The sequence below is a fragment of the Ictidomys tridecemlineatus genome, chromosome 4 (assembly GCF_052094955.1).
Source record: "Ictidomys tridecemlineatus isolate mIctTri1 chromosome 4, mIctTri1.hap1, whole genome shotgun sequence".
Lineage (NCBI taxonomy): Eukaryota > Metazoa > Chordata > Mammalia > Rodentia > Sciuridae > Ictidomys > Ictidomys tridecemlineatus.
In genome coordinates, this window is record NC_135480.1 from 197077692 (window position 1) to 197092401 (window position 14710).

The window sequence follows — 14710 nt, forward strand, 5'->3', positions numbered from 1 at the left end:
TAATAACTAAAATAGTGAGAACTTACTATGGGCCAGGCATTGTTCTAAATTCTTTCAAAGGCATTGTTTCATAATTATAAGGACAATTGCAGGAAGTAGGAAAGATGATCATATTTCATGAAGGAGGAATCTAAGACACAGAACGAGGGTATTCCCCAAAATAGCGTTACCAAGATGGATCTTGAGTGCCAGGCGCGGGGTGGGGGGGGGGACACGGACTGACGCCTGCGATCCCAGGGGCTCTTAAGGCTGTGGCAGGAGGATCGCAAGTTCAAAGCCAGCCTCCGCAAGTCCCAAGCACTAAGCAACTTAATGAGACCCTGTCTCTAAATGACCTACAAAATAGGGCTGCGGATGTGGCTCACTGGTTAAGTGACCCCAAGTTCAATAATCTCTGGTACCAAACCAAAACCAAAACCAAGATGGATCATAAACTCCGCGGTGAAGGATATGAATATAAGGGGGATTGATTGTGAGAAAACGCTAAGAACAAGGGGCTGGAGGATACTAAGGAAGTTCACAATAATGCTGGGATCTTCTGATGCAAGCACGCAGCTAAAAGCAGAGGACTAAAGGAGAGGTAGAGATTGCACTGGAAGTTTCTGGAGTTGGTGCAGTCTCTCATGGGAACACGGGCCTGGGTATACTCTGGAAATGAGGGGGGGCGGGAGTGGAAGCAAGTATTCTTGATGATAATGCCTTTTTTTTTTTTAATTGCACTGTGTTTCCCAGCAACCTGAAGAATATCTGCTACATTCTCTTCAAGAGCTGCTGCTGACCGTTTTCGGTCGAAGGCAGAACTTTCAGGCAAGCCCCAACCAAAGTCTCTGCAGATGCTTCTTGCCTTAGCTTCCCGGCGCCAGCTGGAGGAACATTCTCCGCCAGGGGACGCCGCGCTGCTCAGGCTCCCTAAGCCCCAGGTGGCAGCCGGCACGCACGCTCCGTCCGCTCTAAGGTTCGCCTCTTCTGAAGCGCTGGGTCCCGGAGGGAGAGTGTTCGCCTCCGCACTAGCGCTGCGGGGAGAAGCGTGCGGCGAGGTGCACCTGCTCCAGGCTAGCCGCCCGCATCCCAGGTGAGGAAGGCGGTGACAGCGCCGCGTCGCTCCCTCAGGTGGTCCTCGGAACCGGCCCAGAGGATCAGGTTCACTCGGTGAAAAGGGAGTCCTTGCGGGCTGCCGCCGAGGACAACCACACTTCCTGAGAACTCCGACCCCAACGCCGCCCGCGTCCCAACCCGAAGGCTGTGGAGCTCCAGAGCGCCCGCCCCACGCGGCAAGAAGGTTGGTGACCACAGCTTCCCCGCGTTCTCTCGCGCCAGCAGCACCCTCGCTCAGAACGGCGGGAAGCGCCAGCGGCCCCGCCTAACGGCTCAGGGAGGGGCGTGGCCTGCAAGGCCCCGCTCACCATGCTTGGTGCCCCTCGGCAACCGGCACAACACAACAAAATGGCCTCCGCGCCGCTGGGCGCCTGACGGGAAAGACCCGTGCTTCTCCGCCTCGCCTCATCCTGTGGGGCTGCTCGGTTCGGTTCTTGGGCGGTGAGTGCCCAGCCTGGGTGCTGCTGTCCTCTGGCGTCTCGCCGAGCGGTGGGGGCCGGCGGCGAAGGCGGGAAGGCCTGGGCAGGCGTGCGGTGGGCCGGCTCCTGATGGATTGGGGCGGGGGCGTGTGCCTGGGGATTGGGATTGGACGGGAAGGATGGGCGGGCGCGGAACGGGCGTGGGCAGGTGGAGGCCGGGGCTAGGCTCAGGAAAGCGCTGGCGGCGCGGCGAGGACCCAGCCGTGGGGCGGGTTGGGAGTTGGGCCGCGGCGCCGGGTGGGACTGGGGTCGGGCCGCCGGGAGGATGTGCCCGGGGTCTGCGCAGTGAGCGCGGTGCGAGGGGCTGCGGGCGTCCTGCCGGGTGGAATCAGACGAATGCAGTACGTGCAGAAAGATGAGGGACGGAGCTGGGAGGACTGGGTCGGTTAAGGGACGGGTGATTGTGGAAGCCGCCGGTCTTGTGGCTCGGGTTACTCAACCTCGCCTCGGTGACGGCAGGCAAGTTCCTTCACTTCCTGTTCATGTGTCCTCACTTCATCTGTATTGAGCGCTCACGAGGGGTCTGCTAAGGCTCTAAGTATTTTGCATGTATTGATTAGCTCCTTTGGAATTTGAAAATTCAGTGTGGGACGTTGTCATCCCCATTTAACAAGTGATAGCGCTGAGTACCAGAGGTTAAGTAATTTATCTAATGTAGCACAGTAAGTGAAAACTCTGCATTTGAATTCCAGCTGTCTAGTTCCAGAATCAGTTACTTGATTGCTAATGATGCTCAGCCACTCATAAATGAGGTTGATAATTCAGATCTTATGCAGCATCTGTGAGGTGATGTCTGTAGAATGTTTATCATGGTCGTTCAGTCAACATATTTTTTTCCCCATACACAAAAGACAAATGGAGACTCTGCTCTTTTGTAGGTTATAGTTTAGAAGGAGAAAAGGAATAATTATGCACTTTCAGAAATGATTACTTAATTCCAATTGTTTATATGTTTATAGAGGAGACTTATTGGTGCATAGACCATGTATAACAGGGGGACACAATCTTGTACATCTTCAGTGTAAGAACCCTGCCTTCTCAGCTCTATTTTTAAAGAGTCTAGCACAATTCTTAGCACATAAAAGTTGCTCAATAAAATTGGATAACTAAATAAATTAATGGAAAGAATTGGAAACTTGGGTTTTAGGGTATCTGAATAGAATCAGAGAAATGGAAGAGGGGAAATCAGGGTGTTAATAGGTTCCAGAAGGACACAGGGGACAGGTTGTTGGAAGTGAAAGCCAGGCAGGTAGGCAGTTAGTGGAGTGGGTGGAGTTTAGGTATTTAGTTCTAGTAGGGGAGTAATTATAGGTCAGAGTATTGACTAGTCAGGATGTCAGGATATATGTTAGAATGAAAAGAAATGAGCAGTTTGTGAAAACAGGATGGATATAGAAGTGTTGGTGTGGGGTATTAAAAATTTAGAGAAGTGGGAGAGAGAAGTACTACATTAGGGAACTGGAACCGAATTTATGGGAAAACTTGGCAGCCAGAATGGGATGAAAGGGATGAGAAGCAGAGAGGTTGACAACATAGAATGGGGAGTTGGCTTTAGGAAGAGTGCTGGAGTTAAGGACTTTGAAGAAGAATGGCAGTCAGTATTTACAGGGCTGGAGAAGGTTGAAGAGTATTTTCAGGAGATCCAAGGTTATGAAATGACGCAGAATTGGAGGAAACTGATAGAAACACAGTTATCAACCTGAGCTGGGTTCACAAGAGCTGGCTACATTAATAACTAAGAAAATGGCGAAAGAATATTTCAATACAGAAATACCTTTTGCTTGCAGGAATCAGGGATGGCTCTCTAACTGTTAGAAAGAGAGAGAGCATGCCTGAAACCATCCTATTTATTGAGGGGAAGACACTTGAGAAAGTTCCACCCAAATGAGGCAAGGGATTGGGTTTCAGGGTGGTGAGCCTCACTCCCAGAGCTGTATAATTCCTTGCCAAGTGAAAGTGAGGTCCATCTGCTTTTGCGCTGTGAGCAGAAGCCAGTTCTACACCTCCGTTGCTCAAGGCTAAGAGTTGTGCTCAGCTCCTGTTCATGGAGGCCCCTGACACACAATTAAGGGACTGAGGATGTAGTGTAGTGAGGGACATCACAGTCAAAAAAATAGGTGAAAGCTGGGGATGTGGCTTAAGTTGTAGCACACTTGCCTGGCATGCGCGGGGCGCTGGGTTCGATCCTCAGCACCACATAAAAATAAAATAAAGATGTTGTGTCCACTGAAAACTAAAAAATAAATATTAAAAAATTCTCTCTCTCTCTCTCTCAAAAAAAATAAGGAGGAAAAAAAAAGTAGGTGTGTATTTGGGTGGTCTGTTGGGAGAGAATAAGTTTTGGGGATTGTCAAGCTCTGCCTCATTTGGAGGTCCGAGAAGAAGATGGACAGCTAGGAGTGGTAAGAAAGACTGCGTGTCAACAGAATTTGCCACCTGTGAGAAACTGTAATGGATGGGGTTGTTAGATCAGGTTAGGTGTTTGGGATTGTTGAGGCTGGATGCCAGTGTTTTGGAGCCTGGTCATGTGATTCTGATTGTCAGCACTCTTGCTCCACAGACCATCTTCTGTGCCTATACAATGTGTCTCCAGCTCTAGGCCTCTTTCACTTGTTTTCTCTTTATTTTGCTCCTTCACTTCTTCTACCTCTGCTTTTCAGCTGTTTTCTCGTTTCCCATGGGTTGATTTTTTTTCCCCCTTTCAGACGACATCCTAGGATCAAACTCCATCCTCATTATTATCTTAAAATTTTTGTTGAAGGGGGAAGGGAACAGGGGATAGGGAGAGGGAAGGGAAGGAGAGGTCTGGGGTCTGAATTAGAACAAGGTATATTCCATGCTTCTATAATTATGTCAAAATGGGTTCTACTGTTATGTATAATTAAAAAGAACCAATAAAATTTTTAAAAAGTTATTGAAGATTTACTATCTTAAGACAGTAGTCTCTAAAATAATGCCAGCCATTCTCAGACCCAGTAAATGCCTAAGAACAGTTCACTTGATAGTTAGCTATTCAATGAGATAGCTGTTGTTTTAATGAGCTGCCTTTATAGGAGCTCTGCCAACCCAGGGAGGGGGTCTGGGGATGCATGGTAACTTCAGTTTATTGTTTTTATGGTTCGTGTCATCCATTTATCCAAGCATATTAATCATATTACAATTATAAAAGGAAAGAGCTGATCTAGGTTTCTGAAATCCATTCTAATATTTTAAACTCTGTTAATGATTAAGACTGAGTTATACTGATAAACAGGGAACAAAGGACTTCATGATAATCTGGGGAGATGATCATTAGGATATTAGGGAGGAGTTCTGGTCAGTATTTTGAGAATTTGGAGAGAGACAGTACAAAATAATAAAAATATGGATGCTTTTTAAGAACTAACAAAAATTTTTAAATATTTATCTCTAGTATGTAGCATACACTTATTCCAGTTTTATAATCTGTCATTTAGGTTTAAGGAAGATATAAAAAAGTATGACTGGGCCCTGTTTCTCTCCGCTTTTGTTTTTAAATTCATCACCTTTATGAAAATTATATCCATTCATTCATTTAATTTAGGAGTAAAAAAAAAATTAACCTAAATGCATGCCTCTCAGCTCTCAAGTTTGAGAGTACTCTTATTTAGAAGGAATTCAGCTTAGCACAGAATCAGTAGTAATTACTAACAAGCTTTTCCTCGGAAAATGGTATGATATTGGACATAAAAATTGTTTACCACACTTTTGAAATTAGGACTAAAAGCCTGTGGTGATGGCATAAATAGCAGTTATGTGAATTGACAGGGCTGCCCAGTGAGGGGGCGCAGGGTCTGATGCATATGAATAGTTACACATGAGGAAATGAAAGAAAAAGTATAGTCCCATAAAAAGCGTTTAAAGAGTATTCTAGGATGCCAGAGTGAGGCAGCTTGCCATATTATAATTTATGTCTGTGAGACAATAATTAACTGTTTTAAAATTTTTTTTATTTGTTGATGGATCTTTATTTTATTCATTAATTTATATGTGGTGTTGAGAATTGAACCCAGTGCCTCAAAAAGGTGAGGCAAGTGATCTACCACTGAGCCACAACCCCAGCCCTAATAATTGACTTTTTTTTTTTTAAGAGAGAGAGGGGGAGAGAATTTTTTAATAAGAGGGAGAGAGAATTTTTTAGTTTTTGGTGGACACAACATCTTTATTTTATGAGGTGCTGAGGATCGAACCCAGCGCCCCATGCATGCCAGGCGAGCATGCTACCGCTTGAGCCACATCCCTAGCTCAAATAATAATAATTAACTTTTAAAAAACAAATGTGGTAGGTTTTTGTTCCCTTGAAATGAGTTGATTACAGTTGACTAGGTCTTGACTTCAGTGATCCTGTCTCAGTATAAAATTTCCTAGTTTTCCCTCAGTTATTGATTTTATGGTTCATGTCATCCATTTATCCAGGTCATTTAATGGTACTTATTTATGTGTAAGGTGATCTCATGCTGGGTTCTAGAGAACAAAACAAACATAATATGAATTCCAAAAAACTCAAGTTGTATAACATGGTAATAAAAAGCATGGGTTCTGGAATTAGGTCAGGATTCAAGTCTTGGCTTATGCAATTAGTTATGGAATTTTGGACAGATTAACTTTTCATCTTTTAAAATGACAACTGTTTCATAGAGTTATATATAGTTCTTCCAATGTGATGATACGCATAAAGAGCTCATCTCAATTGTAAGCCCTCATTAAATATTAACCACTAACATTCTTTAGAATTAACTTCAATTCTAGCAAGTCAGCATGTTTTCAAAGAGGCTTAGATTTTTAGATGTAAACAAATTTATTTGGAGTCATGTTTACTGTGTATATCTGAAGTGATGTGTCCTATTTTCTTGTGTGACTTGTAAGTTGAACCTGAAAGAAGAAGAAGAACCAAAGAAGAATTCCAAAAATGTTTTGAGCAAGATCAGCATTCTTAGAATGACTGTATGGGCATTGCACAGTATAACATCTGCTAAATGCTGGTTAATCCGTTGAATATATTGATGGATTCTATTAATGGAAAATTTCTTTCCTATATACTGTATATGCCCCAACCATTTAAAAAAATAATCTTCATAATCCCAGCCTGTATAGCCTATGAAGGTTTATTACATGTTAATAGAGACATGAAAAACCCAAAGTAATGCCTTTCCTACTCTTAAAACACCATGCAATATAATACTTCCAATACCAGATGTGTAAGGCTTTTTTTTCTCCCACACACTATGTACTTTTCTAGTGGACCTGCAACATGACCTCTTATTTAATTCAACTCTGACATTATTACCTGGAGGTAGTATCAGATCCCACAGGTTAAGGACTCAGTTCCACAATACTGCCACCCACTTCAGATGCCAATTGCAAGTAGAAAAACCTTGCCAATTAGAAATCTTTGTGTTGAGGACTAATGTCACTCATAAAGATATCCCTTTGTTAAGGTGATAAATAATATTTATCACCCTCGTGTTCTTTATGACTAATTTTAAAAATAACTATTAATTATTTTCTTTACGATAGGCTGTATTCCAGGCATCAGAACATCAGTTAATGATATTTCTACTTTCACAGAGCTTATATTCCACTGGATTAATTATGTGATTTGATCTAAACATTAGTTTCAGTGAACAATTTATTGTTAGAAGAACTTACTGTTGCTAGCATGGTGACTAACCAAGCACTATTCTGAGCCTTGATTTTCTTACATGGAAAATAAAGGAATTTGACCAAGGTCTCATTTAACAATAATTGCTTTAGTTCCTTCTGGAAAACCTAACCTTTAATAAAATTTATTTTGTCAATAAGTAAACTACTGAAAAAAAATGGATTGTCACCTTGGAGGCAAAAAAGCTAGTGAGTAAAACCTAAAAGTAGAATAAAGAGAGGTTTATTCCTTGCAGCAAGTAAGAACACTGGTGCCGGGTTTCTGTTCTCTCGACTAAAAGGCTCAGGGGTCACTCTAGTTAAACTGGGCTAACTGGGCTGCACGAAATAACCACACAAGAGACACAAATATTGGGGTCCCTATGACAGCTCCTCTGACCTTAAGGGTCCCCAGAGAGAGAGAGAGAGAGAGAGAGAGAGAGAGAGAGTGCAAGAGCACATGCTGACTCCTTTTATTGAGGAGAAGTTATTTAAATGAGGCAGGGGGTTAGGTTTCAGGGGACTGAGTCTATCTTCATGATGTCCACTGTCAGCAGGTTGACTGACACCTGGGGTAGGCCACACCCAAGGGCACAGTAAGAGAAGGGGACACACACAAGGCACTTCCATGGAAGATTCTATCCTAAAACAGGGCAAGGGGTTATATTATAAAGGAACAGGTGAGCGTAGCTTCACCCATGGGGCTGTAGCAAGACACACCCATGCAGGAGACACCAACCCTCAAACCCAAAAAGGATGCCACATTTCTGTGACTGAGAGCCTCAGCACCCAGCCGGGGAGTGAAACTCAGTCACGTGTAAGATTGGCCTCCCACACACTGGAGTGTGAAGCAGTCTCCTTGAAGAAAGCAAAGGGGTTTTATTGAAGAACTTCTGCATATTCAGATAGGAAAGCACCTGCAGGGATGGGTACATTCCTAAGCATGTTCAGTCCAAGGTCATAAATCACTTCTTTAAAAGGGAAGATGGTAGCACCTTCCTGAGCATGTTTAGTTGAGGGTCATAATCACATGCCCTCTGCTTCTAAGAGAGAATGCTATTTTATAATGAGTAAAGTTTATTCCAGGTCATGTAAAATAATGAGTGACCTTGGTTGATTCCTTGTAAGCTTCTTCAAAGTGTCTCAGTTGAACAAACAAACAAACAAAAAAACACAAAGGGACATTAATAGTCTTTTAAAGGGGCACTGGCTCTTTCCCTGATGAATATAGGAGTTTACCCCTAAAGTGCCTCTGTCTTGCTTAGCAACTAAACATAGTAAGACACCAGAGTTTGAAGTGATCACAGTCTTCATACAGCATTAGACAAACATGAATGAATTTTAGAAATGTAATATTTAACAAAAGAAGACATATAAAAGATATATTTATTTTATATGATTTCTTAGGTAAAATTCAAAAACAGTTTAGAATTTGGTGTTGGAAGTCAGGTTAGTGAGTATCCACGTGTGTGTATCAGTGATTGGAAGTGGGCATGAGGGGGCTTCTGTGTTCTGGTGATGTTCTGTTTCTGAATCTGGATACTGATTATGCAGCTTGTATTCATTATATAGGAACTCATGGAGGCTGTCTCCTGCTCTCAAGGTGGCCCACATTCTCTCTTACATGTGTCTCTGCTTTCCTAAATCTCTGCCTGTAAAAAAAGGAAGGAAGGAAACTAACTCATGGAACTGTACACTTAAGTGCAGTTTATGTACCATAAACTGCCACAAAGACACACACAAACATACACACACACACACACACAGACATGTCAGGAACACACTCTTTAAAGTATGGCTTCTAAGCATATTGAATTCTGTTTGTAAGATAATATAACATTCATGACTTATACCAGTGAGCTGCTTGGAGGTCAGATATTGTCCCTCTCCTTGTGGATACTGCATTATGGGCAAGGAAATAATACTTAGTAAAATATATAAATGTTTTCGTACCTCTGATAGAGGTACATTCTGTGTGATAAGAAGACAAGATTAGTTTTACCATCAGGATGTGAATTTCTGGAAAGCCTTCATGAATATAGTGACATTTTAGTTGATAGAAGATGCCATTTTAAGGAGAGGAAATTTCATGAGTAAAAATTTATGATGGGTTCAGATAATGATAAAAAGACAGGCTTGAGTATAGAGTGCATGATGAGGACAGGTAAGAGAATAGGCCATAAGTTGAGAATAGATTGTGACAGGTCCTGTAAGCAGTATTGAAATGTTTAGGTATAGACTGTGAATCATCCAACTTCTTTTTGTTTTGGGTCAGAGGAAGAGGATGGATTAAGCAGTAAGGCAAAGGAAGATTGGAAGGAAGCTACTTAGGAAAGTATAGTCGAAGAAAGAGATGCTGAATAATGGACCTAACATAATAGCAATGGAAATGGATAGAGTTGAATTTAGAAATATTGTGGAGGTTGAACCAATATCTTGATAAATAAGGGAGAAGGGCAAATGGAAGATAATAAACACCTCTCATTCATTCAACAAATATTTATTAAATTTCGGCTAAGTGCCAAGCACTACTAGAATAGGGAAACGGTGGTAAACAAAACAAACTCATGAAACTCACAATTTGGTAGGGAGACAGATGTTCATTACAATCATGTACATGTATAAATGTGTGATTGAGGAAGAAAATACTGATAAACTTTTGGACTGGAGACTTCACTTAGTGAGTGCTAGCAGAGCTTTCCTGAGGAAGCAACTAAGCAATTGAGCTGCTCTGTGAAGGAAGACTGGATGAATATGGTTAAAAAGAATGGGGTCAAGCATTTGAGATAGCAGGAAATATGTGAGGAGGTCAGTATGACTGAACCCTTATTAGAGAGAATGAATGATAGAGGTGAGGTAATAGAGATGGAAACAGATCATGGGAGACCTTGAAGGGCTCAACAGGTATTCACTACAGACTGCAAGTTTTGCTTTTTAAGTAGACCTTCTGACAGTCTGACTATAGTAGTATGATGAGGGTTTGGAGTAGAGTGGACAAACGTGGAGATGAACTATATTTAGAAGTTAGAATCTATAGAACTTAGTGATTGAATGGGTGTGGGAAAAGGGAAGAGAGAAGTATCTAGCAAGATTCTCAGATTTCTGAGCACTGTTCACTGGTGAGGGAACACTAGAAGAGGAATAGAGTGGGAAGAGAGGAAAAAAGGAAGGAATGGAGGGAGGGAGACTATTTGGACTGAGTTTAGGATGTTAAGTTTAGAACGTCAATGAGATGACAATTAAATAATTGAGAAGAAGATTCTGGAGCTCCAAGAAAGATCAGATAGAAGATATCAATATTAGTATAGAAGTGGCATTGGAAACCATGAATGTACATTAGATTGACAAGGTGAGATCAAAGAGAAACTAGAAGGAAACTTTGAGGAGTACTGATATTTAAATTAGGCTAAATAGAGGAACAAAATGAGCTAACAAAGAAGGCCATGGGGTAGGCAGGTAGATATGGGAGGATATCAGGAGAGTGTGGTGTCCCAGAAGGCACAAGAACTGTTTCAGGAGAGAGAGAGAGCTATCAGTATTAAAGACTGCCTCTTGTCTTTAGCTTTCTGCATCCTGGGACTTTTTAGGTGTGTAGAAGAGGCCTTGTGACTAGCTTAGTCCAATCAGCCTGAGAATAGAAATACAGTAATACTTCTGTCTGGAGCATGTGTCAGTAGTAGACGCTCTTAAGGTATCTCTTCCCTGTGGCAGGTCATCAGTGATGTTCAGAATAGTGTCTGCTCTGTCAGGGTAGGGTAGCACAGATCTTCCCATCTATAGCCTCTGAGTTTATAACTTTGTGGTCTTGAAAGCTGTAGAAATAATTTAATGGTTTTAATAATTCTGGAAAAAAATAATGTTGTTAAGTATTTTGAAAACCCTTGCAGGTTTTGATGGCCACCTGGCTTTATTCTTGCAATGAAGAAAGGTTCTCAACAAAAAAAATTCTCCAAAGCAAAGAGGCCACCATCATCTCACCCTCCCAGCCCATCTCTTACATCCAATATGAGATCTAGGTCGCTTTCACCTTTGATTGGATCAGAGACTCTGCCTTTTCATTCTGAAGGACAGTGGTGTGAGCAAGTCAAGTTTACAGATGAACCCAATGTGATTTTGGGATGCCAAGACCATAAAGGTATTCCTTTCATCTGACAATTGTGTAAGGACAGCGAGAGGACTGAGCTTTCTGGGTGAGGGTAAAGATTTCTGCTTAGGGGAGGAGAGTTTCCAGAAAGAGGAAGCTTTATTTCCTGTGGAAAAGTGCCTACACACTCATTCTCTAGTTTTGCCATCCTCTGAGGAGGAGGGCATACCTTTGCATTTCAGAGTGAAGTTCCTTTGGTATAAATATTCAGTATGAAAATGTTTCCACACTTAGGCTGTGCCAGTCTGCTTGCTTTTAAACTGCTCGTCTGTGAGTGGACTGATTTCCACATTTGGGAAATGCATATGTTTTATCAACATTTTTGGTTTATTCTTAAAAGCATTCTTTTAGTTGGGAGTCTGTTTTCAAAAATTTTTTCTTATTTGTTAGATCATGAAATCACAGCCATCAAACTCTATTGATCTGAATATCTGATCAGTTTTTTTAATTAATAAATACTATCAGCATTGAGTTTATATTGTACTACATCTTTGCTACCAGTTAGTTACACTTATTTCTATTTGATAGTCTAGGATATTGGTCACCTTTATTCCTAGAACAAATCAAAGAAAAATTCAATTTTTTGAACTAAAATTAATTTGATATTAACATATAAATCATCATAGGGAACCCTTGGCCCATAGCCCAGATCTTAATCAAGATTTTTTTTTTCTGATTCATAAAATAAGAGCCAAGAAACAATTTTCTTTTTATAGCTACTTTCATAAAATATGATTTTAACAGTTTTTGATTACATTATTGAGGAAGACCATAAAACAAGATATGCTATTATTCATTAGGTTAGAATTATATCTCATATGGTTTTATACTCTGCATTTAAAAGGGCAACAAATTTAGAGTTTCTTACTATCAAAAAGGAAGAAAATAGGATTTTTGAGGATTTCAGTTTCTGAACTTTAGCATTTTAAAAAACAACTAAAGGGGCTGGAGTTGTGGCTTAGCGGTAGAGCACTCGCCTAGTGTGTGCGAGGCTCTGGGTTCAATCCTCAGCACCATGTAAAAGTAAATAAATAAATTAAAGGTATTGTGTTCAACTACAACTAAATAAATATTTTTTAAAAATAAAAATAAAAAACAACTAAATAGCAGTTTATTTTTAAAAACTGACTTGAAAATATTACTTTGAAACAAACTTGCTGCTGCATATAGATAATATTGTGATTAGATTCATCTGCCTTTGTTCAAGTTCTATATTTGCATCTTATGAGTTATGAGATTTTGAGCAAATAAAGTTTCTATAAATTTGAATATCACATGTTTGTTGTACAAATTAAATTTGTAAAATGTAAGCCTTTAGCCCAAAGCTTGGCATACATCTAATATTTCTAGAGTGTAATTGCTATCATCATTATTATTAAAAATGCTGTAAGTTAAAATACTATAAAGGTTTTTTTTTTTTTTACATTTGCCTAGCTTAAATTTTTTTTCTTACATAGTGTCAAAATTATTATTATTTTTGGAATATGTGTGTCTCCCTCTACTGAAAATGATCTTTTTTGTAATTTTAGGAGCTGATTCAAGAGTAGGAATTCGATATATCACAGAGGCCCTCATTAAAAAACTCTCTAAAGAAGACAATTTGGCTTTGGTAAAGTCTCTCAACCTTTCACTTTCTAAAGATGGCGGCAAGAAGTTTAGGGTAGGTTACCAACAATTGCTGTGAATAGACATTGATTTTAATTGGTGTTTTAAAACTGCCAATAAAATAAAAAGATTTGAATCCAATCCTCATGTTACCTGATTTGTAGCCGACCTTTTATTGTTTCTGGTGATAGTTCTACATCAGAAGTATAATAGCTCCAAATTCATGAGCATCTGTTACTCAGTATTACATATAGTATTTCATTGAGTATGTTTTGTAGTACAGCTTTAGGGATTATGAATTCTTTTAATTATTGCATATTGTGGAAAGTTCTAATTTCATCTTTAATTCTGAAGGAAAGTTTGTTTAGTATCATAATCTTGGTAGGCCCCCATTCTAATATTTCAGGTAAACATTCCAAGCCCTCTTATCTGGAATGACAAATGAGTTGAAATTCTAATTGGCTTACCTCTAAATGTGACTTGCTATTTTTCTCTTGTAGCTTTTAAAATTCCATCTTTATTGTGCATATTTGGCATTTTTATTATAATCTCTCTTGGAGAAGACTTTTTCTGATCCTGTTATCTGGAATTCTAAATGCTTCTTGTGTTTGGATTTCCATCGTGTTCCTAAGATTTGGAAAATTTTCTGATATATTTTCATTGAAAAGATTGTGCATTCCTTTAGCTTTATATTTTGGTATAATCTATGCCAATGATTCTTAGATTTGGTGTCTTTATGTTATCTCAGATTTCTTGAATATTTTGGTTATTGTCTCTTAACATCTTTTCTTTATTACTGACTTTATTTCTAAGATTTGACTTGAAAGTTTGTCTTGAAGGCCTGAGAATATATCTTCTCTGAGGTCTAATCTATTGGTAATACTTTCAAATGAATTTTTAATTTGATTTATTAAGTCTTTCATTTCTAAGATTTGTTTGATTCTTTTTCAGAATCTTCATCTTTATTGAACTGATCTTTCACTTTCTGTATTTTTTAAATTGATTCCTTGAAACTTCTTTTATCTCTTTGAACATTTTAACTATGAACTTTATAAATTCTTTCTCTGACATTTCTTCAATGTGGTGTCAGAATTGTTGTGGACTGTTTGAGGTGGTTTGTTCCTTTGTTTTCTCATATTGTTTTTATGTCTGCCGATTGTAAAGAAAATAAAAAGAGACACAGAGACAAGATGCAGAGGCAGGAAAGATGGCAGAATGGCAGACAGGCCAAACTGCCATACTTTATTTATTTCAATAGGTTACTTTAGGTCATTAGTGCCATAACTACATTATTGTTTGGTGTTTCTTTATTCCCAGGAGCTGAGTGTCTGAGATCAAGGTCCACACTGATAAGACAGATCCTCTTCATGAAGGATATTACATAGCAACTAGATACTACACCTATATTAGTTAGTTATCTTACTAGCTTCTAGGAGAAACAAGTAAGAAACTGTCCCCTCACCCCCAGGAGTTTGCTCACCGGAGGAATGCTTCCCTGAATATTTCCAGGGTCAGAATCCCTCCATCCAATTGGTTGGGATGATTATCACTTCTACTTTTATGCAAGGGACTATTTAATAAACTTCTTTCTCTTAAGTGCCCTAGGCTAGGTGAATAACCAAGTATTAATACTCGCACTCAATGTGTATCCTCTGCTGTTCCCAGTATCAGTACCACCTTGAGAGAAAATGCTAAACCCTATTAACTTAAGTCTCTTCAGAGCAGAGCC

General features: G+C 39.9%; 1 protein-coding gene across 7 annotated transcripts in view; it reads left to right on the forward strand.

Moving 5' to 3' along the window:
- Positions 1 to 1142: 1142 nt before the first annotated feature.
- The window catches only part of Cntrl (centriolin), an 88506-nt gene continuing 74938 nt past the window's right edge, over positions 1143 to 14710 (forward strand). For 3 of the 7 annotated variants that reach the window (XM_005320910.5, XM_078048110.1, XM_021723493.3), the window contains exons 1-3: positions 1384 to 1536; positions 11120 to 11367; positions 12906 to 13036. In XM_005320910.5, coding sequence (XP_005320967.1) covers positions 11151 to 11367; positions 12906 to 13036 — 348 coding nt within the window. In that variant the 5' untranslated portion in view covers positions 1384 to 1536; positions 11120 to 11150. Of the gene's footprint in view, positions 1280 to 1351; positions 1537 to 11119; positions 11368 to 12905; positions 13037 to 14710 lie in introns of those variants that run through there. The other 4 variants (XM_021723491.3, XM_040286236.2, XR_013438277.1 and 1 more) reach the window with 4 other exon arrangements.